At 38.7% G+C, this 25,666-nt stretch overlaps 1 protein-coding gene across 16 annotated transcripts in view; it reads left to right on the top strand.

Moving 5' to 3' along the window:
* Abi3bp (ABI family member 3 binding protein) overlaps positions 1-25,666 on the top strand; it is a 204,500-nt gene that overhangs the window by 31,566 nt on the left and 147,268 nt on the right. For all 16 annotated transcript variants that reach the window (XM_028760248.1, XM_028760247.1, XM_028760246.1 and 13 more), the window contains exon 2: positions 18,854-19,033. In XM_028760248.1, the coding sequence (XP_028616081.1) occupies positions 18,854-19,033 (180 nt within the window). The remainder of the gene's footprint in view (positions 1-18,853; positions 19,034-25,666) is intronic.

The raw sequence follows: 25,666 nt of genomic DNA, 5'->3' as shown, positions 1-25,666 counted from the left end.
ACACACACACACACACACACACACACACACACACACACACACACACACACAAAACCTGACATCTTGTATAGGACTTCAGAGACCAAAGGAAAAACAGTACCTATTTTCTCTTGTTAGGCTGTTTGTGGGATGTATTGAGACACTAGATTAGCAGTTTGTTGAACCAGGTTTGTAGTTTGTTGTTTCCATGGTTACCTCAGTGCATTATTAGTCTCAATTTCCTTCAACATTATTTTTAAGGTCAAGACTGGCTTACTGGAGAATATTTCTTTTCTGTACTGTTTATTGAAGCAGAGTTGGAGTCAATTAAGAAAGGCTTTTATATAGATTTAAGTAAGGAGTTTAAAAGAGAGAGAGATAGATGGAAGAGATAGAGATTGAAAGGAAGGGAGCACAGCTGCACATCTCTCTCTCTCTCTCTCTCTCTCTCTCTCTCTCGTGTGTGTGTGTGTGTGTGTGTATGTGTGTGTGTGTGTGTGTTCTCATGACAAAATTTCCTTCCTTCCTCTCTTCCTCCTTCAATTCCATCATTTTTGGGGGGAGAGAGGTATTACTTGTTTTCAGACTGGGCCTTACCATGACTTAACATGCCTGGCTTTGAATTCTTACACAGCCTACGAAGAACTTGAACTCACACTACTACTGTGCGCCCTGTATTGGGGCTGTGCTTCTTGTCTAGTCTTTTCTTTCTCAACCCCCCCTTCTGTCTGTGTTATGTGTGTGTGTTATGTGAGTGTGTTATGTGTGTGTGTGTGTTGTGTGTGTGTTATGTGTGTGTGTGTGTATGCTTGTGTGCACTTGCTTGCCATGTCTACATGCCCTTGTGCATGCACACAGAGACTAGAGGAGGAAGTCAAATGCCTTTCTCTATTGCTGTCCTGCCTATTCTCTTGAGACAGAAAACTTCAGCGAATTCTCACTAGCAATTTCCTCTACTGGAATCTTCTTTTCTCTGCCCCAGTTCTGGGGTGCAGGCAAATGCTGCCGTGCCTGGTTCTCCTTGTGGATTTTAAACGTTCTTCTCAGCTTTTGCCCTTTTTGCCCTACTCCTCTAATAAGGTTTCTCTGTGTTCTAACCCTGATAACTGTTCTTTGTTATTCAATGCTTATTAGTCTATGGGCAGGGATGTGAAGGGTCCCTCTGCCTTATTCTAATTCAGTCTCTGTCTTAAGCAAACATTGTGTCATGGAGACAAGGTAAGCTAAGTGATACTGTTCCTTCAAGATCTCTATTGGTGTGGTCCAGGGGGTATGTTTTGTTTCTCTCCCATGGGTAGAATTTAGGCCCCTGTTGCCATCTCTCAGATATAGTGGATGTTCACCTGTGTTCTGTGGATTAAATTGTGTCTGTCTGTACAAATGGTGGGTGAGAGGCTCTGGGTGACTGCTTTCTGACTTTGTCTCTCTTAGTCTTGAACCTCAAAGGAGACTTTCCAGAACTGTTGCCCCTGTCAACCAACCATTCCTGTAACTGAGGCTCATGGAAGAGTACATGTTGGGCCCAAACCATGAGTCCCTAGCTCTCAAGGGTGGGGGGACTGTCCTTTAGGAATTCATTAAAAATTTTAACCAAATTCTTTTTACAAGCAGAGACATCTCTCCTTGTGTGTTCTTGTCTTTTCTTAGATTTCAGGTCTTTCTATAGCCTCAACTTTTATCAGTTTTAAATATGGTATGTGCTGAGACTTATCTTGACACTTTTTATTTGCATTGTTATAAATTTAGGAAGGAAGTTCCATTAGAACTTGCTAGATAGTACGTGGAAATTAGAAGTTCAGCATTTTCAAGAAGGTTTGGAACATACTTGTACACACACACACACACTCCTGATTTAGAACTGTGGATATGCATGGGGCCTTTATTAATGGTAAAATTACTGTAGTTAAGAATTCTGTATATGGCTTGCATCTCTGGCTAAGTACATCCTCAAAGAATATTCTTCCTAATGAAGCAAGGCTACAACGAACTTGTTTGTTTTCCTGGCTGTCATGCCCACTCATTCTCCTCCCCTCCCCCACTCTCTCTTTTGTTCTCTGTTGTCTTGGTTGATTTATCATTTATAGTGCAAGCCACATGTTTCCAATTTGGACTAATTTTATGATAAATCCCACCAATGCTAGTAAGCTTGTATGCCGAGCTCTGGCACAATCTCCCTGCCTCATGAGTTGAGCTGTGAGCCCTTAGCCCACGATCAGAGTCACACATGATTCTCCTTGGCAGGTGGCTTCACGTCTTGGGGCTTTCCCACATTTGTCTGCTGTTGCTCCTTGCTCACTGGCTGCTCTTCAGTCTCCTTTGCTGATTCATTCTCATCTAACTAGTTTCTTAAACTGAACGTCTCAGGATTGAGACATTGGATCTCTTCTCTTGTGTCCTCGTTCTCTTGATGATCTCATCCAGTCTCATGATTTTAAAACGATCTAAATACAACAAGCTGAAATTTTCTATCACAGGATCAGATCCACTTAACTGACTCCCCATTTAATGTCTCTCCTTGGTTTTCTAACCAACATCTAAGATTCAGCATCTCTCAAATGAGGTTCCAGAAAATACTGTACCCCAGCCTTTCTTCTGCTATGGTCTTTGCTAACTCCATTAGATACTCTGCTACCTTTCTGTTCGCTCACCTAAAGACCTCTAAACATATCTGTAGCCCTTCCAGTCCCTCTCTCTCATGTACCACACTTGATGCAGTTACAAGTCTCTGAAGCTTTCTTTTCAGATTTTATACAGAATTGTCGGGAATATTTTTCTCAGTCATGTTCTCTCCTATTCAAAGCAGACACTCATCTATTATGTAATTGCTGTCACTCTGTGACAGTTCACATATACCTTCCAGAACAGCCTTGGTGCAGCACCCAGAGTGAATCTGATAAACAAATGATTGATGGGACCTAAACATTCCTGAGCTCACAGAGTCAAGGTCTGTCCAACAGTTTATAAATTTGTCTCAGTTTACCTCTAATGGCTTCCTTCTCTCTTGTCTTCTCCAGCCATATTCCTCTCTCTGGACTTTATATCTCATGTTCCCTCCACCTAGAATGTTCTTCCTTGACATAACTGAATGATTAGCTCCTTAACTTCTTTTGTGTCTCATCCTAAAGGGAAGCTGTCTCCCTTCTCAAGCAAAGGCTGTGGGCCTGCACGCACTCACCCCTCCTCAGGGGCGTATGACTCCACTTTCCTTCACGGTGTTTTCCAACATCTGCGGTTGTCAGATTGCTTAGATTATGTGTTGGTAGCTATCTCAACTCCTGATGGCTTCAAAACAACAAAAGCACATGTATTGCTCAACCACATGTTTATTAATATGACTAGCTTTCTGTTCTTTGTAATAACCAGGACTCAAGCTCCCTCTGGTTGGTGTACTCTGACCAGTACAAGAGGGAAAGTGAGTAAAAGTTCTTACCCTAACAGTTCTCGCTGCTAACCTGACCACTTCCCTTAAGTAAATGGCTCCCTTAAGTGAATGGCCAGGTACTGAGGGTTAATTACATGACCGTGACTAATCTCAGGGAGCCGGAGACACACTCCTTTCATGTGCCCTGGGTAAGGAAAGTATCATTTGCTGGAGGAAAAAGTTGTATGAATGTGTTGCAAGACAAAAGTGGGTCAACACAGTCATTGACAGTAGAGTTCAGCATCACAATTTTAAAAGCCCCACCCATATCTCAGGAAGGATGGCTTTTAGGGCTAGACCATGCCCTAACCTAAATGATACTGTTCTGACAGTACTTTGCCATGAAGTGGGTCAAGTATAGACATGGTCTCCATGTTTCCTTCCTGGGCTAAATCTGCAGCTTTACTGGGCAGACAACAAGCTCCTCATTCTAGAAAAAAAACACACAGCTTGGATTCTCCATATGCAGCCTACATCTCCTTCCTGCTGACGTGTGTGCTGGTTGCTCTCTGTGTGGTTATGGAAAGATTCTGCTGACTTGATGAGAGGAAGCACGTCTTAGTATCCCTGTCTAATCCTCACTAGTCACGTTTTATGATCCTGTAAAAACTAAAAGTTAAAAAACGCAAGGAATGATAAGCATATTTGCTTCTCCCTGGGCCTAGTGGAAACATGCTGTTTCTGATAACAGTGAGCCACTAATACAGATTTCCCACATGGGCTTCCATGCCTGGTATCTCAGGCTTCAGTTTCAACTCAGAATGATGGGGGTGGGGGATGCTTTGTGCCTCATCAGAACTTATCAGAACTAATACAGATAAACTAATCTCTTGGCACAAACAAATACAAGTTTTGTTCGAAGATTGCCCACCTGGATCTGCTATCATGGTCTAAGAACTGTCTGGGCCTTGGTTAGCTTCATGCCACATGCTCTTTGTAAGGATTGGCTGAAATGCACTGTAAAGTACCTACAATTGCCTGGTTGAACTTAGTCTATTGCTACTTCACTTACTCTGTTGGATCATAGCAGCAAAGAGGAAAGGAAAGGACTGAAGAATGAAGGAGAAGCTGCCAGGGAGTCACCATCCTAAAAATAAATGTAATGAAAGGAATGTAGGAAAAGCACACAAAAGAAAATAATCCTGAAATTGATTATAAGTGATTCCATGACCAATGGCTGGCCAGAAAAATTCTGTCCAAAGGGCAATTCCAGAATTTTATGGTTTCCAGCCCTCTTAATCCTGTCTTAGAATTTTGCCAAAAGCCCCCAGAGTTGTTGCCTTTTTGTCTGAAGTTAACACTTCCTGTTTGTGTTGCTGATTCCAAGTTTGAGGCTATTATGCCACATTAGTGAATAGCTGTAAGCCTTTCAGATGACCACTGAGCTAGCTCCAAAGACAAGCATCTCATGCCTCTTGCCAAATGCCATGTTTGCAAGGAGAATGGACTGATGGACACCAGAAGGACTGTGTCTGTGGTTAGTGAATTGAGGCCTCTGCTTATCACACTTGAATTTGACATGGAGAACAGTGGTTCATTGCTAACAAAACAAAATCCCCAGTCTGGCCCTGGCGTATCTGCCCAGTGTCTTCACAAGAGGGACAGAGAAGAACAGACAAAATTTGTTTTCAAGATTTTTCCAACTCCTCTGCTGCCAGTATTTATGAATATGATCCTTGCGTCTCAACCGGAGTGGATTATTTGCTTTTTGTAGCTATGTTCAGGATTTTCAGTTCTATGTGGGCTGTGCCCTGACCATTTAAAAAAATAAAACTGACTGCTCTTCGAAATCTTGGGTTTGATTTGACACTTACTCTCAAAGCTGAGTTGAAGTCCATTCTCCCCTATGAACATTTCTCTGTAAAATACTCTCTGCTCTCTCTAAATTCAATAAATCTCAATCATCCCGTGTATTGGTAGCCTCTCCAACTGTCTGTTAATGTCTTCCAGGACAAAAATAGTATTGCTGCCTCTGAGCAATGGTTGGAAAAATACTGTCGTGTGTGCCTCAGAAAAAGATCCAGTCTTCCTTTGCAAACTTTTTGCTCATAGCTGTTACTGTGTTTAAAAATTAACTCCTCAATTTTTATTTTTATGTTGTTATGAGTGTTTTGCGTGCATGAATGTAGGGACACTATGTGCGTGCCTGGTCCACAGAAGTCAGAAGGTGTCAGATCTCCTAAATCTAGAAATACAGACATTTGTGAGTTGCTATGTCAGTCCTAAGAACTGAAGCAGGGTCTTCTGCAAGAGCAACAAGTACTCTTAACTGATGAGCCATCTCTTCATCCCTGAAATGAACTCTTAGTTTCCTCCCTCACTGTTTTCCTCCATCACTCTCTTTCTCTCTCTTCCCCTCTTTCCTTCCCTCCTTTCTTGCATACCTGCCTGCCTCCTGCCTTTTTCATGTGTACCCAGCATGGTGCACATCTGAAAAGCAGAGAACATTTTTCAGGAGCCAGCTGTACTTCTACCCCATCAGACCTAGGAATTAAATTCAGATCCTCAGACTGGATGGCAAGCTCATTCATTTATCTGATGCACCACCTTGGGGGCTCTCAAATGAACTCTTTACAGATCAGCGTCTCTCTCCATTGAGGTGTGAGGGTACACAGTCTTTTATAGTCACACAACGCTGTTTACCCTGTACCTGCATCTGTGTGTTGCTAGACTTAATTCCCCCTGCCCCGTTTATAAGCACAGCTTTCTAAAATATCTTTATTCTATAAGGAGTAGGGGGTCTGCTATTGTTTTTCCAGCCTCCAAAAGGAAGAAAAAGGAAGTAACAGTACTTTGTCATGTTTTGTACTTGATCAACCCAGAGTAGACAATGATGAGTGGGAAAGATGATAAGCACAAAAATGTGTAAGACTGATAGGTAGCCTTTGGGGCCTTCAGATATTGTGTCTATACAGAGTCTGGGATCTGGAGTAGTGCTTCCTCCTACAGGGGAGCAGGTGCCCTCTGTAGGGCATGATAGTCTATGTGGCATGAGAAGAGTCAAAGGTGACATCCAGGGAATGCAAGATGAGGCTTTAGAGTTGGAAAGAGAGACAGGGAGAGGAAACAGTAAGTAAGCAGCTCAGAGGAGTTAAGGGGTTTACAGACATAAAATTAAAGTTAGTACAGAAAATGTATCTCTACTTTAATGGAGAGACTGGCCATTCAGGGATGAAATGTCTTACAAGCTCTTACAGAGAACCTTGTACAGGAGCCTCTTCCTAAAAGTTAATTACAAAAAATAACCATTCCTTTTACTTAAAAAAAATCAAAACAATAAATGCCAGTAGATCAAATTATAAATTTTATACTATCATTATAACTAGGGTTTTCTTTAGCATGAATAATACAGTAAACATGTACATATAAATAGATTTTTTTCTTACTGTTTCATTATCTTTTGGTTGACAGGCAATTGTTATAGTTGTGACATACAATATGATGTTTTGAAATATATATCATTGTAGAATGACTAATTAAAGCTAATTAAAATGTTAATCACACCTAAAGATTTTTTATATGGTAATAAAATAGTATATATTCAACATTTAAAAGTATGTAATACGCTGTTAAAGGCAGGATAAAAATGTTAATTATGTCTATAGATTTTTCTGTGTGTGGTAAGAAAATAGAGTATATTCACCATTTAAAAGTATACAATATACTGTTAAACACTGTAGCCTAAAACTATTATTTTGTATAATAAATGCCTAAAACATAAAACAAAGATTTCATGCTAATTGAGAAGGAAGAAAGGCAGTTTTGACGAAAACATAAGAGACTATTTGTAGACTAGAGATGAAATGCCATTTCCTATTAGAGAACAGAGCGCCATCAGGGAGAACTTTCACTGAGTAGTACCATGCACACTGGAATAAACTGCAAACAGTAAGCACTGGCTTATGGGGAGTGTTATGTTAGTAAAGAAGGTGAGTGGGGATCCCTGGGAACATAGTCATTTAAATTTGACAGTGAAATGCAATTGCTCTGGGGATCAGAGTAGATTGAGTCATTGAGTAGAAAAGTCATCAGCCCATATCAATAGAGACAATTAAGTGCCAATTGCTTTATTTTTCATTTAGCTTATGGTTTAAAATAGAACTGAGAATAGCCTACTTGAACAGCACATTTGGTTTTCAGGGACTTGGAATGGTTGAGTTTCATTATGTTGTCGACGATAAGATATCTTCAGTGCCTTTCATCTAAAAGTGTTCTGTTTAAATATGGCTGCGAACACTTTAGCTGCTTGTGTTAAGGAAGCAAAAGGTAGTATTTTTAACCATATTTATCTGTAATTCCCTACTATTTAAATTTTGGATTATTAATTTCTCAGAAATGTGATATGTGTGTGTTTGTGAGTGTGCATGTGGGCACACACACACATGAATTTAGTTCAGGAACATACTTTTGGCTGACTTCTTTCACAGTGATTGAACTTTTATGTGGCCCACAGGGGCCCTACATGATCCGACTCTACTACTTAGTTTTACACTCCTTGACCCACTGCACCCTGAACTCAGTAACAACCACCATTCTTCACCTCTGCTCATGGGGTGTCTTATGGTCAAGAACATTGCTCTGACCCTTCCTTCCCTACACAGCCTTGTGGTTCTGCAGACTAGTTTCTAACCATTTGTTGTATGCACTGCCCCACTCCCCCAGGTCATAGCAATTGCTTATTGGTGGAAGACAGGACCACCTCAGTGGTATAATCTTGGAATTTTATCCTGGTATTCTCACGTGTCTATTTCCCTCTACCAATGAATTGTTTTGTTGGCATCTGCCATTTTCTCAGCATCATGGTCTCTACCACCCACTAGTCTTTACTATGTCAACCTCACCCCCTCCATCCTGTTGTGTCTCCTGGATTCTCTCCCTGGTTATTTTAAAAATCAATTTATGCCACATTAGGAACTTCCGTGTTCTCTGTCTAAGGATTGATCTCCCAGGAGTAGTTCTTGTAATCCCTAAAGGAAATCTTATTTTTTTATTTCAAAGTATAGATTTGTTTTTACTAGAAGGGATGAAATTTCTTTCGGAATATGTGCTCTTCACATGAGAAAAAAAACCCCACAAACTTTTCCACACTAGAAACCTGAATTCTAAGAGAACGTACAACTTACTCATGTGATTTAAGTCAGGATGATGTTTGCTTTTTCACATGGTTTCATTCAGTTAAATTTTTCAGTTAAATTTTTGCTAATATTTTAAAAAAATGTTATAGAATTCTCTTTCAAGCCAAAACTTGAGTCACCCCCACCTTACGAAACTGAGAAATGTTAATAATGTGAGATGAGCAGGAAATGATGTCAAGTCTCAGGTTTTCTACTCCTTACCTACAAAAATTCAAATGCTATATTAACCAAAATTGTAGCAGATGTTAGGAGTAACACACACACACACACACACACACACACACACACACACACATGCACGCGCACACACATTTGTTTGTGAACTAAAAATTTTACATTTTATTAACGTTTGAAAAGTAGTTTAGGTGTTTAAAATAGCAATATCTCAGACAGGAATTTACTATCACAACCATAAGAACCTTAACTGTAGCATTTGGATGCTGAGGCCAAAGTTTATGCCAAATGCCACTTTAATTTTAAGTATATATTACCCTAACATTAATCTTTCTAGAGTTGATTAATTTGGAGATAAATAAATATATAATTACTATGGACTAAAATATAGCCTTAAAGCTGAAATAACTAGACAATAAAAACACAAGCCAGTACTTGAGCCTATACTATAGTTATTGCTAAGAATACCAGTGTTTGTTGAACTGTTTTACAAAATATCCTATCTTCTAAACAAATGGGGGCTATTATATATTAAAATAATTATTGAAATAAGCTTAGTCAGAAGGAGTCCCAAGTCTTTGTTTTATGTTGTAACAGGATACCACAGACTATATAAAGTTTATCCCAGAATCCTTTCTGTTTCTTTTATATCAGTAAGATGGGACTCCATTATTGTAGAGTCAAATGTGCAATGGACTTTCTTAAAGACCTACTAAGTCTCATGGCCTATTATGCCTTAATGCATAAGGTCGATTGCTTATGTCTTAATGACAGTTTAGCTACTTCCACCAGCCCAAGGAAAGCCTTTAAACACTGTGAAATGTCAAAGCACTCTTGTCAGCACTGGGTACTTATGAACTAAGTGAGTTATAAACAACTCCTGAAGATATGCATGAATGGCTGAATAACCAATGGCAGATCCAGGAACTGACTTGTTCTTGCTCCGTCTCATGTTTTTATTTGACACTTAAGGAAAAGAAATGATCCAAATTATGGAAGGCAGTTTTGTGACCGGTCGATGATGATTTTTTTCATGAATGATGCAGTATTTCATTGTTAATGAGTAAATGCCATTTACTCTGTAGAACAGTGTCTTCACAGTGGTGGTGTTGAATCTTCTGCATGCAAGGATTCTTGTAATATTAGTGATGTGTTTTCTACTTTGGTGGATGAAAATTATTTTATACCTAATTTGGAGTTACTTGAATTAAAAAAAAGAGAGAGAAAGGAGCATCAGACCCTTTGGAAAGTTAACCAAATAGATTGTGTGAACAAAAGGAAGGGAAATGAATTCTGTTAACTTCTCTAGCCTGCTGATGTCTTCCCTCAACAACAACAGCAACAGCAACAGCAACAACAACAACAACAACAACCAGGATGTTTTTCAAAACTGCAAAGAAGCTGCAAGTTTTCTATGTGGTTTTCAACTTTTGTATGTGTTTGGAATTTTGTTAAATGCTAGGAAATATTCTTCTTGACCTCTTAGAAGCTGATTTGATTCCCAAATTATCAAACATATTACTTTTGTCTATTTCCCAAAATTTTAGCTCTACAAAACCATAATTCAGAGAATTTCTTCAAAAGGACTAGGGGGTAGTTAGAGGAACGAAAGAAGGGTGTGTGAACATAATTAATATGCACTACATATATTCATTGAACATTTCATGCATGCATGCTATATATTATATAATACTACACACACACACACACACACTCATATAGTTTCTATGATAGGAAACTTAGCAGAGTTGTGGTTTAGGTCTTTTTTTCCCTTGATATTATCTATAAATAGAGTCTTTTAAAAAAGTGATTTGAGGTGCATCAGCTTTGTTTTTGATGCATCCAATTTGTAAAGAATAATGGTTCTCAGCTGGTGAGCTCTGCCATCACCTACTCCGGAGGTGGTTTAGTGGTCTCCCAGCTGATGAGCCAGCAGGAAGGCCTGTCTACACATTAGTGCCTCGATGCTGAACTTCACAACCTGGGAACTTGGAGCTGATACATTTCTTGTTATTGCTGCTAACCTAGTCTCCATGACATATGTACATTTGCTGGAGTAGGGGCTATCCTGAAAGCTTTTGCCTGTACATGGGATATGTTCTTCTAGCTGGACTGCCTTGTCTAGCCTCAGTGGGAAAGAAAGTGTGTAGCCTCACAGAGACTTGAAATGCCAGGGTTGGGGTATACTCAGGGGACCCCCACCTGTTCAGAGGAGAAGGGGTGGGGGATGGGGGAAGAATTCTGGGGGTGGCTAACAGGGAGGGGGCATTGAGTGGGATATAAAGTGAATAAGTAAAAAAAACCTTGAAAACAACAAAAACAGCAACAAACCTATATATTCTTTTAAGCAATTACAAAGAATCTACACGTTTTCTAAATGGTACAAAAGTATCACAAACTAGCTTTGACAGCTGCATTCCTTAGTTTCTCACCATGTTATCTCACATGGCAATATATATATCAAGAATTTTGTGACTTGCTTACTGAAGGGACATATTCTTTGAAGATCTTTTCTTTTAGCTGCATTTTAAAAAAATCCTTCTACTGTGGTTATACTTGTATTGTTCATTAGTCATGGTAGACTCAATTTACCTAGATGTCAACACAATATTCTGGAATCTAATCATTGCATTCAAAGAAGTCATTAATACCAAGTATCTAGTAGTTAGAGAATAGTGGGAATTGAAAATCAGATCAGCAAGTGTACACATGTCATGGAGACTAGGTAAGCAGCAATAATCAGAAATGTATCAGCTCCAAGATCCCAGGTTGTGAAGTTCAGCCTCTGTGAAGGCACTGCTTTGTAGATAGGCCTTCCTGCTGGCTCATCACAGGGAGACCAACCAGAGGACAGCAGAGTAGGAGATGGCAGAGCTCACCTTTGGAGAGTGGCATTATTGCAGTCCAATAGGAGTTAATCTCCCACTGGGTTCCACACCCTACAGTGTTTTCAGTGGGACTTAGGTTTCTGCATGTGTTTCAGAGGAGACAAAATTGATCAAACCATTGCCTTCTTGGCCGCAAAGGTAAACTATGTGTATATTTCTTTTCATTTGAAGACTTGCCCTCATGAGCATACAGACAATGTATGGTCATTGATCGTACATATCTGTCATTCCCATTTTCTCCCTCACCCCTTCTTCTCCAAACTATTATTGTTCAGACTAAAGAGCGGTTTTAATAGAATCGGATCAAAGGCTTATATGTTAGTAAGACAGTCTACATCTCAGGATCGAGGCCTCCATAAGAGCGATAGTTTGTTAATTTAGAGAGTCGTCTATGAGAAGCAATTTTCTTCCCTGGCTCTCAGTTGAGTTATAATCCAGGCCATGCAGTTATGACTCCCTTGGTAAAACTATTAACATTGTAGAATGGTATTGGGATGTCAGCCCTGGCAGGTTTGGTCTGTCACTCATTCCTCTAGAGTCACTCGATTGGGAAGTGTTGGCCCAAGCAGTCAAAACACTGGGGATTCTGACCTAGGTGGAAACTGTGGCTGCTTCAGCTGAAGCGAGACCCATCTCCACCACAAACATAGAAATCGCTCTATTAGGAGGAAAAACATTTTCCCCTTCAGACTTTGGATAGTGCTGGATTCAAACATTATATATTTAATAGCAAACATCTCCTGGATATTTGGTGTATTTAATGTCCTTATAAATAGCAAGCTGACTCCTTAGAATCATGCCCCGTGAGAGTCACTCAGGAGCGTTTGTGTGCACAGAGGTCTCCAGGTGAACACGTGTGTGTTTCCTACATTCTGAGAGTTCATGTTGCCTGTGGGCACCCAGTCTTCAGCAGCTGGCTGGCTCACTATCTTTGTCCTAAAGAAGGAGGGGCCTATTTTGTCCCGGAACAGGGATCATGAGGAAGTATAGCTTATGATACCTACAAATAGATCAGCATGGATGCATAAATTCAAATTTTGAGTTTTCTTTTTTTAATTTAAAGATCCAGTTCTCTGGCACTGGGGATGTTCACGAGGCTCACAGAACTTTTATAACAATATTTGTTTTCCTCTCTAATTTTTACAGTGTCATTTTTCTTTAGAGTTCTCAAAATTGTTCTTTATAAGTTCTTTGTATTTTAATTGTGTTTTCATATTTGTATTGGTAAGTCACATGTAAGGTTGCTTTGTTGATACTGTCTTGGGTACTGTGTGCTGTTGTTAATTTATCTCCTGAACATTGTGAACTCTTTAATTTCATTGTCCCTGTTTATAGCTCTGCTTCAACATGTGTTTTATATATATGGTGAATGAGTTTCATTTGTAAGTTAGGGTTCACAGTGTCCAAAGTGTTTGTCTGCATCACACTATTCCAGGAAGCATGCCACCCGCATCCTTCACTTAAAAATTACAAAGAATTTTCCTGACAACAACTCTGGGAATGTTTATAACAGCAGTTTTACACACACACACACACACACACACACACACACACACACACACACTGTGGAGGTAATCCAATTTCTTCCACATTCTGGTACAGTCTCATGCCATGGTGGAAGAGGCCTAGTTGTTCTCATCCCCATGACTACTTCATTTAGACTGTACTGTTCATGGAAGATCATCTAAATATCTGGCTATTTCAGAACTGGTGAAAGCAGTTTAAATAACATTGAATACTATTTAATTAATAGGGACATTAAATCTTTGTACTCTCCTTAAATTATTGAACTGAAATTACCTTTTTACTTTATATAAAATTTCTACCAGAGAGCTGGAGAGAAGACTCGGTGTTTAACAATACTTGCTACTCTTCTGGACCTCAGTTCGGTTCTCAGCTCCCACAAGCTGGCTCACAATTGTCTTTTAACTCCAGTTCCGGGAGATCAGGACATCCTCCTCTGATCTCTGCGGGCACCAGGCATACACATAAAGTAAAATAAACCTTTAAAAAATTTTTCCCACTAGCATCCTTGCCTTTTAGGATGTTGTTGTTGGCAAGAAGGTCCTGCCATCTATCACATGGGTCCAGAAACAAGCAAGTAATGGTCTCCTGGCCTTTCCCTCCCTAGCTATTCTGTGGATATTGCAGAAAAATTACCAAAACTGTTAACACATTTATTTGTCTTATAAAACCACAACAGAGAGAATCAATTGAGCACCAAACCTTTATTCCATGATCTGAGTTTCAATCCCTAAAAACCAAGGCAAATGGTAAATTATTGTCAAGGCTTAAGTTAACATTATGGTTGGTATATCTTAGCATGAGAATTTACTGGGATACAATCTAAGCTCTCAATTATGTTTTTGAAAGTTTTTCAATATACTGTCACATATGTCCTTAATAAAAAATACTAAGATGGCATGTCTTGATAGCTCCCTAATATTCTGTGTTAGTAATACACTGGAATGCTTTAATAGAGTGCATTTGAAAGTTAGTGCTTTCTGACAAAACTTGATTTAGTGTGTGTGTGTTGAATGATAAATAATACTACACATGACTAAAGCTAACTCTACCAGTGTTGTAATGGCAACATGCTTGAATGTCCTTCTATTAGAAGGTTTCCGTATAAGGAGGAAAGCTCTCTTCCATCCTATGAGGTGGCATGCCAGAATAAAGCTTTAGCCTGCCTTTTCATACGTAAGTAATTTATTACTGAATCATATCCAATTGTATGAATGATACATAGTTTGCTTATCCTCTCAGCCATTGATGTGTTTTGGGTTTGTTTCCAGTTTAAGATTGTTTTGAATGTTCTCATACATGTTTTACATAGATGTGTTTTCATCTCTCCTATGTGCAATAGCTAGAGTTGAAATTGCTTGGCTCTTTGGTAACTTTTCAACTCTTCTCTAACTAACACTCCCAATTAAAATGTAAAAGGCCTCCAAATTGTACTTGATATATCATTAACTTCCTGCTACTTTAATGTGAACCCTTATACATCAGTGTGGTTTTAATTTTTATTTCCCTTTGATTAATGGTACTGACCAAGAAATGGTAAATTATGACTTGCACATAGTAGGACAATGCATAGCTATGCTCACTTAATTGTATGATATCTATAATTTCTCTTCTCTATTTCTCTCTCTCTCTCTATCCCCCTTCTTCCCCCCTCTCTCTGCATGACTGTCTCTGTATGTTTGTATATCTGTATATGGGGTGTATGTTTATGTGTATGTGGTACATGCTTGAGTGCATGGAGTACCCATGTGTATACACATATATAGGTATGCAGAAGCTAGAGGATGCTGTCTGGTATATGCTTCAATCATTTTCTGACGTCTTTCCTTGGAACAGGGTTTCTTCCTGAATTTAGAGTTTGTTTTCGGCTAAGATGTCTGAAAAGCAAATATCAGTGATCTTCTTGTCTCAAGAATTTTATCATCTTGACCAGCATGATATCAACAAGTTTTACTATGTTGTATAATACTTGGAAAGTGTAAGATGTCTTTATGAGAGATTAGATGTGAAAAGAATTTTGCCAAATGTATTTTAATGTTGATTTCTTTTTCTGAGGTCTGTGACTGGATGGCTGTAATGGCTTTGCTGCTTTTTACCAAAGTACAAATTTTGTTGGTGGTGTTGATGATACTGTTTTTGTTGGTGGTGCTTTGGTTTGTTGTTACTGTTTGTTTTGGTGTTGCTTCAACTCTGGTACGCCTTCTGTGACTGAATTTTATCCCAGGCCAGGATGTTTCTTTGCAAAACTAGAACCTGTCCACAGCCCGCAGCAGCCAGGCAGCCTCCCTCCTTTGGTTGGTCTGGTAATCAGAGTTCTTTGAGCTGACAGTGCTGTCTCTTCCTTTTGTCTAGTTTGTCAATCTCACACCATGTTTTTAATGCATATATTTACCTTTAAGATTTAAAAATGGGCTAATTTTAATTTTGCTTTGGAAGACATTTTATTTAGTTGTTTTTAGAATTTCACAATACTTTGAAATATTTAGAGATACTGTTGGGTGTTGCAAATAGAGGATTCGAAACCACTGTCATGGGTCCAAGAATGTACTGTGCCAATGTGCAGCTTTTCCAAAGCAGTCTATTATTGATTTCCTAAAATATATTTTTGTTTACTGTCACATGCAATAAAATTTTCTTCCTGTAGTCTTTTCTTCTCTGTACTCCTGACCATTTTGGGGTAATATATTTGTTGTTTATTTATGCATTATTTTGGTTAAGGTTGTATAGTAGTGTGCTATTTTCTGTTTTATCTACAATATTTGCCAGAAGTGGAACTATGACTAAATGCTGAAAGATAATTTTTATTACATGAATGAGATTTAAATCATCAAATGTGTCCAACTAGTATCCCTCTGTCCACACGTGGTCAAAGATATCTATGAATCCAGACCAACTCAAAAACCATAAACTCACCTAAATAAAGCATTATGAATTTTTGGTAACTTGATTAAACAGTTTTTGAGTGCCAACTTTGTAAATGACAAATTATATTTAAGTGTCTAAATGTTCAACATTCATGATAGAATCAATAATTATTCATAATAGAGATTATTTATCATTAAAGATTAAAATTAATGTGTGATACAGAGATATGAGTCCCAGATATTAGAGCATTGTTCAGAAGTATAAAGTATCATTGAATACTAGTATAAACAGTAGTGTCAGGGATTGGTCCTTGCCCATGGGATGGGTCTTAAAAAGTTTTTTTTTTTAATTATCCTGCCAACAGACTGCTGTGTTTTAACTTTTTGTGAGAACTGACAACCATCTAAAGCAGGAAAATGTATTTGTAACTTACATGTCACCTGTTCTATTGAGAAAAAAAAATGGAGTAGTACTATGGCCAGTGCAAGGATGTTGATTAAAGGGGAAAACTGAATTGGACAAAATCTATTTTTTTCTAAATTGTATATCATTTAATTAAAACCTGGTAAAATTAAGACAAACCAAAGCCTTCAAGATGAGGTCCATGGTTTGACCATGCCTAATGTCATTGAGTAATAGCAGTGGCCTTGGTGAGAATAAGGCTGGGCTAATCCAGGAAGCAAGAACCTTGAGACTTAGTTTTGACCAGACAAAGTGATGGACACCATGAGTGCATCCAGTTGCCATTGCCATCATTTAGAAGAACTAAACTAAATTAACTATGAAGCTACTTCTTTTGATTTTCAATAAGTCACTCAGTGTCTGAGTTAGGATTTTAGTTCTGTGAACAGACACCATGACCAAGGCAAATCTTATACATTTACTTGGGGCTGGATTACAGGTTCAGAGGTTCAGTCCATAATCATCAAGGCAGGAATGTGGTAGCATCCAGGCAGGCATGGTGCAGGAGGAGCTGAGAGTTCTACATCTTCATCTGAAGGCTGCTATAAAGAGACTAACTTTAGGCAGCTAGGATGGTCTTAAGCCAACACCTACAATGACACACACCTACTCCATCAAGGCCACACCTCCTAATAGTGACACTCCCTGGGCCAAGCATATTCAAACCACCATACTCAGTGTCTATGATTTTCAATAACCAGGAATGAAAATGTTTGTAAAATCATTTTGTTTGGGGGAAGTTGAAAGTAATATGTACATGCACAGGACTTATCCTCCTGACTGCTGAGATAGAAGTGAGTCCAGTAGCATGGCTCTCCTGAAGGAAATACTTTTCTTCTTTCAAAGGCTTAATGCAATCCTTTTATGTACCTGTGTTAGTTAGCTTCTTGTCACTGTGACAAATATCTAAAAGAAGTATATTAAAAGGAAGGGAGAGTTTCTTTGGTTCATGCTTTGATAGGTTTCAGTGCATTTGTAGCTGGCCTAGGTGCCTTGTGCTTGTGGTGGGGCAGAACACTGTGCTGAATGTACATTGTAGAGCAATATTGTTTACCAAGAAGCAGAGAGACAGGGTAGGGCCAGTGATAGGATGGAATGTTCTAGAACATGCCCTTAGTGACATTGTTCCTCCACACAGGTCCCACCTTCTGTTTTTTACCATTTCCTATTAATGTTACCCTATTACAAATCATTCAAAGGATTAATCTACAGCTGAAGTCAAAGTTCTCATGGTCTACCCTCAGTGACTTGATCCACCAGCCTGGGACAAAACATTAACTTGCAAGGTCTCAGAAGAACATTCCCCACACAAAGCCTAGCACATTGATCCTACATTGATCAAGATTATTCAGATAATTTGAGGTGAGGTACAATAAGATCTTAGGCATTACTATTGTGGGGGCTCATGCTGTACTGATGTGGTGGTTAGTATTTATTCAACATATGACTTTAATAAATGAGAAACAGGATGTGAATTGTTAAATCAGTAAAGGTAGTCGTCTAAAAGGGCAAAAATATTCGCAGAATGAAGAGAAAACTCATGACCTTAATCTTTTGAAGCACACATGTTTTATAATCCAGAAATTTGAATCGCCTGAGAAAAGTATTAGACTATATTTTATATAACATCATGAATGAGGCCTCTACTAAGAAGCACCATTTAAATAGGCTTGGCTCCTTAAAGAAACAAATTAACAGTAGATTAAAGAACACATGGTGGTCTGGAGAGATCAGATTCAGTGGCTGAGAGGACTTTGTACCTTTGTAGAGGACTAGAGTTTATTTCTCAGCACACGCATGTTAGTTCTCAACCACACATAACTCCACTTCTGAGGATCTGACACCCTATTGTGGTTTTCAAGGGTTTTTGCATGCAACATCACCCATTTCAGCACCTTAACAAGTCCTGTACCAGAAATCTTTTTTCCTCCATATCCTGCTCTGTTACCAAAACTTGTGGGTAAGGGTCTGGAGAGCATCCCAAGGATGCTGAGATATTTTAAGGTACATTGGTTAGATTTTACCAGTAAGAAACCTCAGAACCTTGCACCACATTTTATTAATGAATATAAAATGAATATTTTGGCCTACTTCGGAAAAAATGAGTCCCCTACCTCCACCTAACACTCCCCCTCCCAACTTACCCCTTCAGTCACAAACTATCAAGAATTAGACCTCTCAATATTTTGATTGTTATTTTAGTCTGATTTATGCATTATTAAGCACATTTTCCTTGATTTTAATGTGAGCCAATGTTTTGGTCATACTAAGCATACTAAGAAGCCAAAGAAACAGCATTTGTTGTATGAGTAATGCCTCCAGCAGACAAAGGTTGCTGAGCAGTGGTGGTTGTAGTATGAGGAGGGGGTGGAATATCAGGCACTTACCCATGTTTTTATGATCAGGTAAAAAGCCAAGCCTGAAAGTGCACATCAATACCACCAGCGACTCCATCCTCTTGAAGTTCCTGCGTCCAAATCCAAACGTAAAGCTGGAAGGTTTTCTCCTGGGATATGGCAGCAACGTGTCTCCAAACCAGTACTTTCCTCTTCCTACAGAAGGGAAATTCACAGAGGCTGTAGTAGGTAAGGTGTTTGGGGACCAGACTCATGGATGGGTGGTAAGAAGTAACACCTGTAACAAGATGTTCAAACATGGAAGATGAGAAATATTTCTTCTACATCCTTGGCTGAGCCCAACGTGGCAACACAAATCACCTTTGTAACTGCAACCCAGAGACCAGGTTCTTTATTCTGAAGCTTTTTATTGCATGAAGAAATAATTGTCTTAACAGCTGTTGAATCTATAATCCCTCCCCACCTAATTGAATACATAGTGGAAAAAAATAACTGAGATACTGGGGTTATCCTTTGTGACATTGTTTATATGACTAATTTCCTTCTGTCATCTTTCCTTTCTTATGGTAGAAGATGTGACAACTATAGATTTTGGGTTATCTTTTCATAAGATGTTATCATTGGAAAGAAAACATGTTACACTTTAATTTTTTTTTAATTATTTCAAACAAAGAGATTAAAGCCCAATATGGATTATAAAATCATGCATTTCTTTGAAAATATTTTATTGATGTAAAATTAGAGTTTCAGGATGTGAGCCATCTTCTTGCTTTTTCTGTGAAAAAAATGTAAATAAAATCCTTTTAAAGGATTAAATGCTTTGAAAAGGATGATTCATTGTGAGAATTTTGAAAGTCTAGGATGAGATTCATATTTTTTTTCTCCCTGCTAAGATGTTGCTTAAGAGACTATCTCTGAACTTTGGAAGTTTGATCACATGTGCTCAAGCACTTTATATTGGATCTAGCATGTGTAGTGAGAATGTCAAGATGAATTAATTTTGTCCTTTTGCCTATTGCTTTTCCCAGAGAGATCTCTGCTGGTCCTTACTGCCAGTTAAACGATAATATTATTAATAAGTAACTAAAGATAATGTTGTCAATTAGCGAGTAACTTGATTTTACATAAGGAAACCACTTTAAATCCACCCTTTGTTACCCTTTAACTCTGGGAATTAGGCAGTTGTGACAAGTATAATAAGAAATTCCATGAAGAACTTGAATGTTTACAAATATTCCCTGGCATATATTCAATCTTCACTATGAATAGCAACCAGAAACCACACGCTGACCCTCACATAGAGAGCAGATCTACCTCCCCTTTTACAGTGAGTGTTAGTAGTAACATTATATTTTTGATAGACCTTTTATTTTGTTATTTAAATAGAGAATTTGGTCATTTGTTGGTCATTTAGCTTTCTTTATAGCCAGTGAAAGAATTAAATATCAAAATGGTAGAAGTCAAATTACTAATTAAACGTTGTATAGAATCTAAAGAGAATTTTCAGCTTAAACACTCTAACCTTACATTGTTTTAATAAAGATGGGTGATCAAATAGGCTGGGGACACCTTATTTTATTATTTTGTCCCTAGCATGTTATTGTATAAATTTCCAAAAGCAAAGGAGAGAATGTTGATGAATGGCTTGCAATGCACTCTGAATATATATCTTTGTGCTAATGTTCTATGTGTTCATGCATAATCATTGTGCTAATGTTCTACGTGTTTGTGTATACTGCTTAATGGCTATGATTAGCACACTCGACCTTACCAGAGGACCAAGGCCTCCAAGAATAAGAAAGATATCATCTAGTTCCCAGAGTGTTTTAAAGCATATAGAGATACACTTTTAAAGTCAAGTATGCATCTCTAACATATGAGAAATATTTTAATAATCCCATACCTTTATTATATTATTACAGTTAATCCTATAATACTTAGTCCATACTTGAAATTTCTCATGTGCTTTTACAACGGTCTTTTTAGTCCCAGTCTGTTTGAATCACTATCTAAATAAGGTCCACATGTTACATTAGATCATGGATCTTAATTTTTTTTCCTTTTCTTTTAGAATATCATTGATATCTAGGGAAATTGGAATGCCTATTGGGTGGGCTGTCCAAAGCCTGCATTTAACTGGCTATTTCCATTGTGTGTTTTTCTTTGTACTACATAAGATAGTCTATTGGAGAATAGAGACAACCTACATGTTAGATAGGATTTATATTATCCTAAATTCTCCAGACCAAGTAGGTTTCCCTAAAGAGTATTTTCGTGTTCATCTATAAGGAGGTGACAAGAGTTTGTCTTTGGAATTTGTCAGAGAGCTTTTTGCCAGATGATAATCTTACAAGGCTTAGACAGTTGTTTATTAATGAACATCCATGCAGTTCTGAATCCCTTCAAGCCAGAGATATGATTCAGACCCTTTAGACCTTGATGTTAGCAAAAGTGTCCCCTGAGCATCCGTGAGGATATCCAAATTCATGTGGTTTTGTAGAATTGCTTTTTAAAAAATTATCTTTTGGACTTTAGAATGAAGAACAGACATTCCCTGCACTGTTCTACTTAAAGCACCCTCAGTATATTTATTAAGAATTTCAATATGCCAAATGATGTTCTTTGGTCAAGTAGATGGTATAAAAATGGAGACTAGATAATAATATAAAGGGAAAACATTCTACATCTGGAGAGGCTGTAACATAAGTGTATTTGCAGGATGATCTAGAGTTTTTAACCTGTCACTTCTACTCAAGGAAATCCTAGAGTATTTTACTAATCCATCTTAGGAGTAACTAAGGGTGCAGAGCCATTGGTGTTCTTAGGAGATGTCCACCATTTTCCTAGTCTCATGATCTACTCAGCAGCAAAAGAACTTAGGCTGAGATCTATATGAAAGCATACCCAAACTCTAAGGAGGGATATTTGCTAAGGACAAGTATTATCATCTAGTTCAGCTGTATCTGCTGGCAATCATTTCCAATGGATATGATTAGCACATTCGACCTTCCCAGTGGACCAAGGTCTCCAAGGATAAGGAAGATAACATCTAGTTCCCAGATGTTTAGCGGCAGGGTGTGTGGTCTGATAAACTAAAGAAATGCATTATCACTTTGAAGAAATTTCAGGAGGCCAAATTGAAGAATAATTTTAATGGCCAGTGTTGGACTATTACCTGGTGACTGAAAGGGAGAGAAGAGACCAGAATAGAGGAACTTAGTGACCAGGGATGGATATCTCTTGGCTTCCGGATGCAGAAAGTATTGTTTATACTTAGAGAAAGCGGAAGAGATCTTTAATCTGATTATAGCTGGGGTGTTTGTAGATTACAGTATCTGGGATGTCAATGTCCCTAACTGAGGTTTCATGGGGAGGCTTATAAGAATTGAATCAATGTTCCCTTCTAAACCGGCCTAGCTTGTTTTGTATTATTATCAATTATTTCATTCTTTGGCTATGCTTCTCCCACATAGAAAGCCAAAAATCTACTTTTTAAACAATAGTTAAGGTCAGTTGATGGTCATTAGAGGTGACTTTTAGGGGCCAAGGAGGAATCTTTGCTTCTAAGGGTTTTATCTGGCTGGCTGTTTGTTTGCTTGTTTGTTTTTCTTGTCATATCTGCTGGGATGCACTAGGGTCTTGATAACCATTAGAAACACTAAAGTCATTTTTCTATGCCATGATCTCCTCTTTGAAAAATGTTCACTGATTAGACTCCGACCTCTGGGGTCTGCATTTTCTCTCTAATGAGCTAGGTCAAAATGATTTGCACTGAGTGGACACCACCAAATATTTGTGGGATAGGATATAACAGACTCAAAGCTATTTAGATTTCAAGAGCTTGTTTAATTAAGCTCGATTACCAGGCAAGTCAGGACCTATGCCATTCAGAGGAAGTCATAGACAAATTACTGTGTTTTAAGGAGCCTTAGAGACAAAGACTTGGAATGCCTACTAGGATATTTCATGTGGCATTTCTAAAACTCTAACTTGCACTTTAGATCAATGGGTTGTTTTTTTAATTAATCCTTTTTCTTTTCTAACATTCTAGTAAAGGCATAAAATACCTCAATAATTTTTATTTTTTATATTTCTTGCTTTTAAATTTTATTTAATAGAATTAGATCATTTTACCCTTTTCCTTTTCCTAAGCCCCTCCTCCTTTCCCTTAGACCCTTCTGTACCATCCCACTCTCAAGCTGATAGCCTGTTTTGCTTTGATTATATTCATTGTGTGTTTGTGTGTGTGTGTTTGTGTGTGTGTATGTGTGTACATAAATGTATACAAATAGAACCTGCTGCATCTGTTTTTGTTGTTTTCTGCATATAGTTTCAAGGCTGACCACTCTACATTGGACAACTGACAGGGGGACTCATTTTATTTTATTAGTTTTTTGAATGCTTTTATATGTTTTGAGCCTGTTTACAATCTCTTCTTGAGCCATTCCCAAATCCAACTCCCTTCTGTATTCATCCAACTTTATGTCTTTAAAAAAATAATCTTTCAAGTCCAATTCTTGCTGTCCAAATATTCTTGGTTGTAGGGTCTTCCATTGGAGTCTGGTCAACTTTCCAGGGACTACATTCTCAGAGAAAGTCATCTCTTCCTCTCCCAGGAGCTAACAGCTGGGCGTGGGAATGTGTGCCCAACTCCCTTGTTTACGCTGAGATCCCGTTTAACTTGAGCTTGCATGGGTTTTGTGTATACTGTTGTAACTGGAGTGGTGAGTCCATAACAGCTTCCCTCCTGTGTTCAAAAGACAGTGAGTCCTTGTGTGCATGCTCTGCTGTGGCTTTTTCTCTTTCCAGCTCCTTTTCATGTTTTGTTTTTTTAAATCTTTAATCTTTTTTTTTACAGTCCAGTCGTTATCCTCCTCCTGTTCTGCCCTCCAACAATTCCTCATCCCATTCCTCCTTCCTCATCTCCAAGAGGATGTCCACTTCCCCCCTCCCCCCACACACACACCCCACCAGACCTCCCCACTCCCTGTGGCCTCAAGTCTCTCAAGGGTTAGGTGCATCTTCTCTCACTGAGGCCAGACCAGGCAGTCTTCTGCTGTATATGTGTCAGGGGCCTTGGGCCAGCTAGAATATGCTGCCTGGTTGGTGCCTCAGTGTCAGAGAGACCTCAGGGATCTGAGTTAGTTGAGACTGCTGGTCTTCCTATGGGGTCAACCTCCTCCTTAGCTTCTTCCAGCCTTTCCCTAATTCAACACAGGGGTCCCTGGCTTCTGTCCATTGGTTGGGTATATGTATCTGCTTCTGTCTCAGTCAGCTGCTTGTTAGGACTTTTGGAAGGCAGCCATGCTAGGCTCCTGTCTGTAAGTACACCATAGCATCAGTAATAGTGTCAGGCCGTGGAACCTCCCCTTGAGATGGACCTCAAATTGGGCTGGTTACTGGATCTCCTTTCCCTCAGTCTCGTCTCTATGTTGGTCCTTGCAATTCTTTGAGACAGGAACAATTCTGAGTCAGTGTTTTTGACTGTGGGATGGCAACCCCACCCCTCCACTTCATGCCCTGTCTTTCTATTCCACAAAGGCATTTCATCTAAGGTCCCTTCCTTTGTATGTTTCTTTTTTTTTAAAGCTTTATTATTATTTTTGATTGCACACATACACACACGGGTGTGTATATGTGTCTGTGGATATGTGCCTGTGTACCTCTGTGTGTGTGTATGTACATATGATTTTATATGTTTGCAGAGGCCAGAAGAGAGTTTCAGATCTCCTGGAGTTACAGGCAGTTGTGAGCCACCTGCTGGAAACTGAGCTGAGGTCTTCCAGTCCTCTACAAGAGTAACTTGTAGTGCTCTTAGCTGCTGAACCATCTCTCCAGCCCTGTTTTGTCACACTTCTCTATACAAAGAAATCTGTGTGCTTTTGTTTTTATTACTTCAGAATAGACTCGTGTTCTAAATCAAATGATCTTTTTCAGGTCATGAGACTGACGGCTTAGAATCTTGCCTGGCTGTTTGCATTCATTATTCCTGGTTCATTAGCCAGTACACATTAGGTTTCTGTTGCTGTAATAAGTTATCACAAACTTGGAGGTTTAAAACATTATAAACATCCACTTACAGTCGTAGGTCAGAAGGACAGCTGGGTCTCGGTGAGTTAAAATCAAGGTGTTGGCTGGATTACATTCTCTTCTGGTGGTTGAGCAGAGTGTGATTTCTTGCCCTTTTCCAGCTTCATGAATGGTCTGCATGCCTCTTCTTCCTTAAAGCTGACAACAGTAGCCCAAGATGTCCTATCACAACAAGTCACCTTGGCCTCTTCTACTTCAGACAAACTGTGATTGTACTGAATCCATCTAGACAAGTCTGGATGCCGTTTAACTTCAGGCCTGCTTATTAACAACCTTAATTCTACTTGCAAAATAAATTTCCTTTGTTGGTAACCTCACATATCACAGGGGATAGGACTGTAATCTTTGGAGAGCACTACCCTATCTGTCACAAGCTACAGTCTTGACATTCACGGCTTCTTTGTCTTTCTGCTGCCAGTTTCCTATAAGGCCATTGTCTGTTCTGTTCATTTGTAGCCAGTCAGTTTTTCACAGATATGCTGTGGGCAGGTGATGATTTCATGATTGTAAACTGATGAGCTGAAATCCCTTGAGAGTGAAGAGGCAAGGAAATTTTATTTCTTTGTGCAAAGAAAGCATCTTTTATAGCACCGACTCACCCTTTTGTAATAGAATAATAGTGTTTCTTTTTCCAGTGCACTGGACTTTAGCCAAAAAAATAATTTTTATTTTCAAAACAAGGACTATTATGCCACATTGCCTGACATATTTCAATAGTTGAAGGATGTGTTTACTATAATATCTCATTTGTGAGATGAGAAGTTGTTGCTT

This window comes from Grammomys surdaster, unplaced genomic scaffold (assembly GCF_004785775.1).
Source record: "Grammomys surdaster isolate TR1022 unplaced genomic scaffold, NIH_TR_1.0 126398, whole genome shotgun sequence".
Taxonomy (NCBI): Eukaryota; Metazoa; Chordata; class Mammalia; order Rodentia; family Muridae; genus Grammomys; species Grammomys surdaster.
Note: the sequence above shows the minus strand (reverse complement) of the source record. Positions and strands in the feature narration are given on the sequence as shown.